The following is a 10,589-nucleotide window of genomic DNA, read 5'->3' as shown; positions in this document are numbered from 1 at the left end:
ATCTATTGAGTGCTTGCAGGGTGTCAAGAACCAAGCTAAGCATTTAAAGGAATGATTTTATTCAATCTTCTGAACAGCCTTTGAGGTAGAAGTGTTTATTATCCTCATTTTACAGGAGCAAGTATAAAGAGTGAAATCAAGATGGAGTTGAATCCTTGATTGGCCGCTTACACTATGTGTGTTCACTGGGCAATTTAGTTAATCTCTTGAAATTCCAGATTCCTCTTTAAGCATGGGGAACAGCATCACTATTTTATAAAATTATTAGAAGTAGTAAATGAGAATATGGTAAAAGCCTAATACAACTAGGTGCTTGATTTTTAAAACCACTTTAGAATATGGACTATTGTTGAATCAACAATGTAGGTTCTCTCTCCCCTAGGAGAGATGGGGCCTTGCACCACAGATGTGAGAATCACTGTTAACTTCTGTCACCAGGCAGGCACCAGGAAAAGTGTGCCAGAGCCTGGCATCAAAAAAAAAATCAGTAGGACCCATGGTCTGGAGTCCAGCAAGGGCATTCACATTGAAACACACCATGGAGGCCTAAGGAACTACCCCACACTAGCTGCGGCTTACATGCTGACAGCTGTGACTCCTGGGTCTGTAGCTGAAAGATTCTAGATTCTGTCTGCCTCTCATTTATTTATTTTGTGACTGGGGTTTGAGGAGCCCAAGTGATTTTCCAAAGTAGAACTCGACAGTGGTCTGCATCTCAGAGAAAATGCTACAACAGGTTGGTTAAGCATATCAATTTTGAAGGACTTCTTGGATCCTTCTTGCATAAAACATTCCTACGAGTACAATAAACAGGTTGCCAGGGCTCCAGTAAGATGGCAATGCAGCAGATAACAGGCACCTGGGGAATTCCCTTTGGCAACAGATTCAAAGGTATTTTTGCAGACGTTGATTAATGAAGCTTCTCCCCTGTGAAGAGCAGACCCAGATACCACTGCTTTTCTGCAGGTGTGTTGAAAGGTGGGCACCCTGGGAAAGAGGGTCAAGTCATATCCCCAGGGGAACATCAAAAGAGATCTGAGCTCAGTCTCCTACATACCCCAGCTGTTACTCACCCCAAAAGGATCTAAAGTGCTTTTCCAGGCCAAAGCTGGAATCTCCCTGACCCAAAAGAAACACACATCACCTTACCATTGTGGCTGAAATACCGCTATTTATTAAAAAGGCAGAACATAATGCAGCTGTAGTGGTCCAGGTTCCACAGTTCTCAAAACACTAGCTGTAAATCACCCTGAGGCTTGTCATTCCCTTGGGTGGAAGCAAAAGTGCTTTAACGAAATGGCCCCAGAAAGACTAAACTATTGTACCATACTATGAAGGATACAGCTAATAAAGGAGCAGCAGAAGCTTGGAAAAGAAGTAAAGCTGCCATTCTATCCTGTCCAGAGTGCAGACATCTCCCCTCTAAGCAGTAGCCTCAAGTGACACAGGGCCGTCCTCCCAAACCAGCTGCCAGAGCAAGAAGAATGCGGTTTTCCTAAAGGCAGTGGAAGGGAAATCTGATAATATAATTGCCATTTCCAGTGGACAGGACAACATAATCAGGTGCTGCAGTGTCTGGAGTGGTCTAGGGGGAGATTTCCTGATGAGGAACCTGAAGGTTCTATCTGGGACAACACGGAAAAGAGACTTGTAGATTTGGAGGTCCACGAGAAGACGATCACAAGACGCTCACTCAGTTGCCTTCTTAAGAACAAAACTGCAACTGGTTCAAATGTACCTAAATTAAGGGCTCAGATGTTCTATATAGTGGATATTCTTTTTACTCGTAGTACTGTCTTTAAAGGTTTCTTTCCAAACAGGGTGAAGTGCTCTGAGATCATGTACGAAACCTGACACACTGTCAAGTGGGCTCATGTGCAAACATTACTCCCAGGGTTGGACAGCCCTGGTGGGTGGGAAGTGTGTGCATACAGAAGCAGAGATTGGAATGCCTGGAACCCTGTCTGGTATTTCCACCATAGGCATCTTTGCCACAGCATTTTCACTGCATAACGCATTGGCCAGAAGGCAATTTGGCCATAAGAGATAAAATAACAAAAAAATAAAAGAGGCACCTTACTAATTTCTTCATTATGTCCCTTTTAAGAGAAGTACCCATTTTCCAAATCCTGGGATGCATATTTGTAACTGAGCTTTGTATTACATTATGAAAGCTTTCTACATTACTGTTCATTCTTAGCATAATGATGCATGTCTATCAATACATGTTCAAAAGTTCTATGGGACATACAAAAGAAAAGCTGTAATGCATTTCTGAGTTGTTATAACTGATAAACTACCACTCTGTATTACAGTATGGTATGCAATCTGGCCTTATAGTCTTATTTCACACTTCCAGTTACTGTATTTTCTATCAAGTTGATATATGGAGTTATCATCCACTGTTTTAAGACCACCATGTATACTGGTCATAGACCAATGTAACAGAAAAATGGGAACGTAGTTTGTCAATAGAGAAATGAAACCAATCAGTTATTTTCTGACAGCAAAACTGCCTTACAGCCAATTTACTTAGGTGGTGAAAATGCTTGCATCGAGACTCTGCAGAACTGCCTGGAACAAGCTCTTTGGGTGCCTGGATGGGAATGAGGCACGGTCACTTGATTCCAATAGGTAAGGAGGTATCTTTGCAGAACAGAAGTTAATAGTGTACTGGATCAATTTACCTCAAATTCCGAGCAGCTGGAAGGAGTTAATGAGCAAGCAGTAAATCTGCATTTAGTAGGGGCTGAGATATTGCTCAGGCTCTTCCCAACTCAGGAACATGGTTTGGTAAAACATGACCAGTCCACAAAGGCAATTCTCCTTTAGACTAAAGTGACCCATAGGTATCCTCTTTAACTCTGGGTAACTGGTGTTGGAAATTGGGTATAATTCATCTTGTTCAATTACCTGCTGCCGCGCCCCCCCCCCCCGCCCCCGCCGCCCAATGCTTCAGCTGTGAGGAAATGCTGGCTGGAGTAAGGACACCATGCATATATATATTGCAGGCATCCTTGGGTGCTTTGCAAGCCTGCCCTCCTCCTTCCAAAACTGGCAAAGGAGACACCAGAAGGTTCCAAGACTTGCTGCTGATCCCTTCTCTAACTAATGATGGTTCTGGAGCCCAGACCTGGGGATCCCACTGCCTCTCTTCTGAAATAAGGTTGAAACCCTTGATTCTCGTACATCTAGAGATTCTAAAATATTCTTTCCATAGTAAGTACACTTTCCAGCTGGAGACAGGCCCTAGGCAAGCACGTGACATTCCAGGATCGTGCTGCCTCTGGACTTGAAAGCACTAGGTCTGGGAGCAAGGCAGAGAGGGGAAGGAGCCCAGCAACTAAGAAAATAAGCAAGACTTGCCCTTTCAAGTAACTAGGCACTACCAAACGCATATTAAAAACATCATCTACAAGATTTTTTGACCTATGTGCACATTAAAACCTACCATCACTTTACATTCCCTGGCAAGAGGCAACATGTTCCAGCAGAGCCAGGCTAGGCCATTACCCAGTCCCTGCTACCCCCGCAGGTACGTGGCACCTGGTGGCTCCTGCCCCAGGGCATTAATGTGTGGGAGGGCACCTGCTGCAGCTGCTAACTTCTCACTGAGCTTCTGGTTCACCAGCTCCAGGTGGCGACCATTCTTCCGTGCCTGCCTCAATGACCTCTTGACCTTCTTCACCCGATCCCGAAGCTGTTTGTTCCGCTTCTCCAGGGTGGCCACCTTCTGCTGCAGTTTCTTGACATGGTCCTCCTCCTCAAACAGAGCTTTCTGCACTGACGAACACATGAGCTGGGGGGGAAAATGCCATGGGAGAGGCAGGTGAGTTTCATAAAACCTCCCTAGAGCAGTGTCCCTGGGTGCTGTCATGTACCCAACAACACAGGCTCTGACAGCCAATTGCTCCAACCCCAGGATGAGGACAACCCTCAAGGCCCCTTCTGGGTTTCACCCTGTGAACCCTGCCCTAACAGCAAAATTAAAGTACCCTCTCTGGGGTATCTTCCATAGTTTAATTTTTAAAATTTTTAAAAGCTATTGCATATTTTGTCTTTTGACATGCTTGCCAACTTGTATACTATTGATTCCCTGAGGGCATTGGTGACTTTTCACTTTTTGCTCTGATTCAGCAATTTTGCCTATTCTAACCTGGTTTTAAAACATTTTCCAGGCAAGCCTAAGTGTGAGGATCTGCCATAGAGGGCCTTCAAAGTATTTTTACTTAAAGGGCTTTGCTGCACTATGCATCAGATACTCCCACTCTGGGAATTGTTCTGGTCATGGCAGGATGGGCTTGAAGGAAGGGGCACTTTTAAAAACTCAGTTTTTGTTTCTTACCAAAACCCCCCTGGTTCTTTTGGTTGTTGTGGTTTTGTGTTGTTTTTTTTTTTTGTTATACCGATCAATTAAAAAGAGCTCCAATAAATCAATAAGTAAAAGACCAAAACCCAAAACAAAAAAATATACAAAGTGGGGCACCTGGCTAGCTCTGTCAGTAGAACATGTGACTCTTGATCTCAGGGTTGTGGGCTCGAGCCCCACATGGGTGTAGAGATTACTTAAAAAATCTTTATTAAAAAAAGAAAAATACAAAAAGAATAGGGATAGTTCACTGGAAAGGAAATATAAAGATACATGCCAATTAGGGCTATAATGAATTGCTCTTTTTCAGACTGGCAAAATAAAGTCAATAGTTGGAGAAATAGGCACTCTTATCCTGTGGATAGAGTGTAAACCTCTATAAAAAGTGATTTGGCTATATCTACCAAAATGAAAACGGCAAGTCCCTGTGACCTAGTCACAGTGATCTCATTGAAATACTCCCACATGTACAAACATATATATACAACAAATAATATTGTCCTAAGATTGAAGAGTGACATTAGCATCACGGCAGCCTAAGACCTCTCTCGTTTTTGTCCCCCAGCCCAACAATAAAAATTGCGCATCCATCCCTAAATATTAGTGCCTTTGAGAGAGCTATGGGATCCAGGAGGAGTCTGGGCCACCCATGTATCAGGTAACAGGCAGAGAGACCTCATTTCTACCTAGGAACCCTGCAGTCATCTGCATACCAGTTCCAGGGTCTCTCAGACGACCTCAACAGATTTCTCCAAAGATATAAATACAGCCAACAAGTATATGCAATGGTGCTAGACATCACTACTCATTGGAGAAATGAAAATCCATACCACAATATTATCACCTCCTACCTATTAGAATGGCTATTATCAAAAAGACAAGAGATTCCAGTTCAAGATGGTGACATAAGAGGATCCTGAACTCCTCTCCTTCCATGGACACACCAAATATACAGCTACCTAAAGAACAATTTCCTCTGAAAAATAAATTGTTGAGTGACTCCTACATATTATACAAACAAGCAAAAAACCCACATTGCGATATGTAGAAGAGGCCAAGACACATACCATCAACCCCAACCCCAGTGCCACAACTCAGAATTGGGAGGAGACTCACAATTCTGAGCTTCTCCTTGAGGAGCAAAGGACTTGAACCCCAACTGTTAAGATGTGTATCTGAGAGAGGAGCCCCTGTGCAAAAGGTAGCTTTGAAAGCCACCAGACTTACGTCCATGAGACTCACAGGCTATACAAAACTAAAAACCTCATGGCAACCACCCCTCAGGACCCAGTGTAGAGGCAGCAGACTGAAAAGCACCCCATCTTTCTGTGAAAAAAGTCTATTTGCTTATCTTAGAGTTTTGGCCTGATAAGCAGGTTTCTAATTTAACAAACTGATAAGACTCTCCAAAGACTGTGGAGGCCTGTGGGAGTCCTCTTCATGCTCTCCCTCTGTTCCAGGTTAACCTCAAGAAAGGAGTTTGTCTACATATCTAGCACCCTGGCTTTTGTGTCTGATGCTCAGAGGACCCATCCCTTGAGAACATGGCACGTGTTTATGAGTTCATTAGGACAGTAGCAACCAAAGAAACACTTATTAACTGTCTAGCACCACAGACCTCAGCACAGAGGGAGCATACAGAAATGCCCATCTTCTTATCTTCCCCTGAAAGAGAAATTTGCAAACTTTAAAAGTTACTACTTCAAGTTCTGCTTTCCAATCAGCCTGACTCCAGATGCTGACTGAGATCCTCCCCTTTGAGACAATGAAAGGTCTTGGCACAACCTCCACTTCTGGGAGCCACTAAGAATAAAGCAGGTTGCTTGGACAGTCACAGAGGTTGGGAGACAGCCAAGAGCTAATAAGCCAGAGGAGAATGGGAGACTTGGCTCTTTTATCTAATGCATAGACACCAATACAGAGCATAGATCAAAATGAAGAAACAGAGGAATATGTTCCAGACAAAAGAACAAGATAAAGCCCCAGAAAAGACCTTAATGAAATGGAGATAAGTGATTTGCCTGACTATGAGTTCAAAATAACAGTGATAAAGATGTCCACTGAATTCAAGAGAATAACACATGAATCAAGTGAAAATTTCAACAAAAATAGAACAAAGTACCTAATAGAAGTGACAGAGCTGAAGAATACAATAACTGAACAGAAAAATACTACAGAGGAGTTGCACAGCACACTTGAAGACAGAAAAAAGGATCCATGAATTCAAAGGGCAGTGGAAATTATCCAGTCAGAACAGCAAAAAGAAAAAAGATTGGGGACCCCATGATGTGAATGTTGGTCTGCTTGGTGTTGTCCCCTAAGAGAAATAGAGAAAGAGGCAGAAAATGTATTTAAATAATAATGGCTGAAAACTTCCCTAACCTGGAAAAGGAAACAGGCATGCAGATCCAGGATGCCCAGAATATTAAATAAGATGAACCCAAAGAGATTAGCACTGAGATACACTGTGATTAAATTGTCAAATTTAAAGATAAGGAGAGAATCTTAAAAATAGGGGGGAAAAAAACTTGTTATGTAAGGGGACCCACCACACATGAGACTATCAGCAGATTTTTCAGCAGAAATCTTCCAGGCCCATAGAGATTTGCATGATATATACAGGCATACCTCATTTTGCTGTGCTTCACAAATCCTGCATTTTCTACCAACTGAAGATTTGTGGCAATTTGCTTACTAAGTCTATTGGTGCCATTTTTCCAACATTCACTTTGTGTCACATTTTGGTAACTCTTGAAATATTTCCAACTTTTTCATTATTAAATGTCATGGTGACCTAGGATCTTTGATGTTACTCTTATACTTGTTCTAGGGTGTCACTAACCACACCCACATAAGAAGGTAACTTAAATGTGTGTTTTCTGACTGCTCCACCAACTGGCCATTCCCCCAATCTCTTTCCTTCACCCTTGGGCCTCCCTCTTCCCTGACACACAACAATAGTGACATTAGGCCAGTTTATAACCCTACAATGGCTTCTAAGTGTTCCAGTAAAAGGAAGAGTCATGGATCTTTCACTTTAATTCAAAAGCTAGAAATAATTAAGCTTAGTGAGGAAGGCATGGCAAAATCTGAAACAGGCTGAAAGCTAGACCCCTTACACCCAACAGTTAGCCAAGCTGTGAATGCAAAGGAAAAGTTCTTCAAGGAAATTAAAGGTGCTACTCCACTGAACACACAAATTATAAGAAAGCAAAACAGCTTTTTGGCTGATGTGAAGAAAGCTTTAGTGATCCAGAGAGAAGATCAAACCAGCCACAGGATTAAGCCAAAGCCTCACTCAGAACAAGGTCTTAGCTCTCTTCAATTCCATGAAGTCTAAGAGAGGTGAGGAAGCTACAGAAGAAAACTAGCAGAGGTTGGTTCATGAGGTTTAAGGAAGACACCATCTCCATAACATCCAAGTGCAAGGTGAAGCACCAAGTACAGATGAAGAAGCTGCAGCAAGTTATCCAGGAGATTCTACCTGAGATAATTAATGAAGGTGGCTACACTAAACAATAGATTTTCAATGTAGATGAAACAGCCTTCTATTGGAAAAAGATGCCATCTAGGGCTTTCATAGCTAGAGAGGAGAAGTTAATGCCTGGCTTCAAAACTTCAAAGGACTGGCTCCTTTGTTAAAGGCCAATGCAGCTGGTGACCTTAAGTTGAAGTCAATGCTCATTTATCATTCTGAAAATCTTAGGGCCCTTAAGTATCATGATAAATCTACTCTGTGTTCTATAAATAGAACCAAAAAGCAGGCTGAATATGGTTCAGGTTAAAAAACAAAACCAACATGGTTTACTAAATATTTTAAGCCCACTGTTCAGATTTGCTCAGAAAAAAGATCTCTTTCAAAATATTACTGCTCAATGACAATGTAGCTGGTCACCCAAGAGCTCTGATGGAGATGTGCAATGAGATTACTGCTTTCATGCCTGCTAACACAATAGCCAGCTTCAGCCCATGGACCAAGGAGTCACTTCATATTTCAAGTCTAATTATCTAAAAAATACACTTTATAAGGCTATAGCTGCCAAAGATAGTGATTCCTCTGATGATCTGGGCAAAATAAATTAAAAACTATTCTAGATGCCAATAAGAACATTCATAATTCGTAGGAAAATGTCATACATCAACATTAACAGGAGTTTGGAAAAAGTTTATTCCAGTCCTCGTGGATGACTTTAAAGGGTTCAAAACTTTAGTGAAGGAAGTCACTGCAGATGAAGTGGAAGTAGAAAAGAACCAGAATTAGAAATGGAGCCTGAAGATGGGACTGAATTATTGCAATCTCATGATAAAACTTGAACAAATGAGGAGTTGCTTCTTATGGATGAACAAAGAAAGTGGTTTCTTGAGATGAATCCACTCTTGTTGAAGATACTATCAAGATTGCTGAAATGAAAACAAAGGATTTAGATTATTACATAAACTTAGTTGATAAAGCAACAGGGTTTGAGAGGATTGACTCCAGTTTTGAAAAGGAAGTACTATGGGTGAAATACTATGAAACAGCATCACATGCTACAGAGAAATCCTTCATGAAAGGAAGAGTCAATCACTCTGGTAAACTTCACTGTTGTCTTAAAGAAATTGCCCTAGTCACTTCAACCCCCACCCTGATCAGTCAACAGCCATCAATGATTGCTACTCTGACCTGAAAGTTCAGATGATGTTTAGCATTTTTTTAATAAAGTATTTTTAAATTAAGGTATGTATATGTATTTTTTAAAGATATAATACTATTGTGCACTTAACTTTTATATATACTGGGAAACCAAAAAACTCATTTTACTTGCTTTATTGCAACATTCACTTTATTGTGGTGGTCTGGAACTGAACCTACAATATCTCAGAGGTATGCCTATAGATATAAAGAGTGGAAAGAAAAAACTGCCCACCAAGAATACCCTACCCAGTAAAACTATCCTTCAGAACTGAGAGTTTTCCAGACAAGCAAAAGCAAAAGGAATTCATCAGCACTAGACCCACCTTTCAAGAAATATTAAAGCTGAAAAAAAAGCTTAACAATATATGCAAGTATAAATCTCACTAGTAAAGGTAAATATATACTAAAATTCAAAATAATGTAATGTTATAAAGGCAGTGGGTTAATCAATTATAATGCCAGTATGAAGGTTAAAAAACAAAAGTAGTAAAAATAACTATACACATATTTGTTAATGGATAAAAAGATACTGCAAATTGTGACATCAAAAACAAAATGGAAGGGGAGAGTTAAAATGTGGAGCTTTAGAATGCTTTCAAAAATAAGTTCTGTGATCTTTAAAATACTGTTTTCAGTTGTTTTATATAGACTTCATGGTAACTACAAAGCAAAAACCTATAGTAGATACACATGATAAAGGCCTCTAAGCATACTACTACAGAAAATCATCAAATAACAAAGAGAGCAATAGAAAAAGAAAGGAATAAAGAAATTATGAAACAACCAGCAAACCATTAACAAAATCGCAATAAGTACATATCAATTATTAAATGTAAATAGTCTAAATGTTCCAATCAAAAGAAATGGTTTAATGGATCAAATACATGACCCATCTATATGCTGCCTACAAAAGACTCACTTCAGCTTTGAAAACACAAAGACTGAGGGTGAAAGGATGGAAAAGAACATCCATGCAAATAGAAACTAAAGGAAAGCTGGGGTAGCTACATGGTTATCAGAAAAATAGACTAAGAGAAAAGCTATAATAAACACAGATCATGATATAATGATAAGGGAATCAATTCATCAAAGGGATATGACATTTGCAAATATTTAGGTACCCTATAGAGCAGCACCTAAATATATAAAGGAAATATTAATAGACCTAAGGAGAGAAATAGACAGTCATACAATAATGAGGGACTTTACTATCCCTCCATCAAAAATTAATAGATTGTACTTAAACTACATGTTAAACCAGATGGACTTAATGGAAACATACAAACTATTTCATCCAGAAACAGCAGAATACACATTCTTCTGAAATGCACATAGAACACTCTCCATGATCAATCCTATATTAGGCATCACATCACATATCTTAATTAGAAAACTGAAATCCATATATCAAGCTGTTTTTCTGACCAAAATGGTATTAATTACAAGAAGAAAATTGAAAAATTTACAAATATGTGGAGATTAAACATGCTCCTGACCAGTGGGTCAAACACGTAATCAAAACAGCAGAAAAAGCATTTGACAAAG

General features: G+C 40.2%; 1 protein-coding gene across 1 annotated transcript in view; it reads right to left on the bottom strand.

Moving 5' to 3' along the window:
• Nucleotides 1-1,151: 1,151 nt before the first annotated feature.
• The window catches only part of CCDC3 (coiled-coil domain containing 3), a 118,132-nt gene continuing 108,694 nt past the window's right edge, over nucleotides 1,152-10,589 (bottom strand). The window contains exon 3 of the mRNA XM_021696719.2: nucleotides 1,152-3,799. Within this exon, the coding sequence (XP_021552394.1) occupies nucleotides 3,524-3,799 (276 nt within the window). The 3' untranslated portion in view covers nucleotides 1,152-3,523. The remainder of the gene's footprint in view (nucleotides 3,800-10,589) is intronic.

This window comes from Neomonachus schauinslandi, chromosome 5 (genome assembly GCF_002201575.2).
Source record: "Neomonachus schauinslandi chromosome 5, ASM220157v2, whole genome shotgun sequence".
Lineage (NCBI taxonomy): Eukaryota > Metazoa > Chordata > Mammalia > Carnivora > Phocidae > Neomonachus > Neomonachus schauinslandi.
Note: the sequence above shows the minus strand (reverse complement) of the source record. Positions and strands in the feature narration are given on the sequence as shown.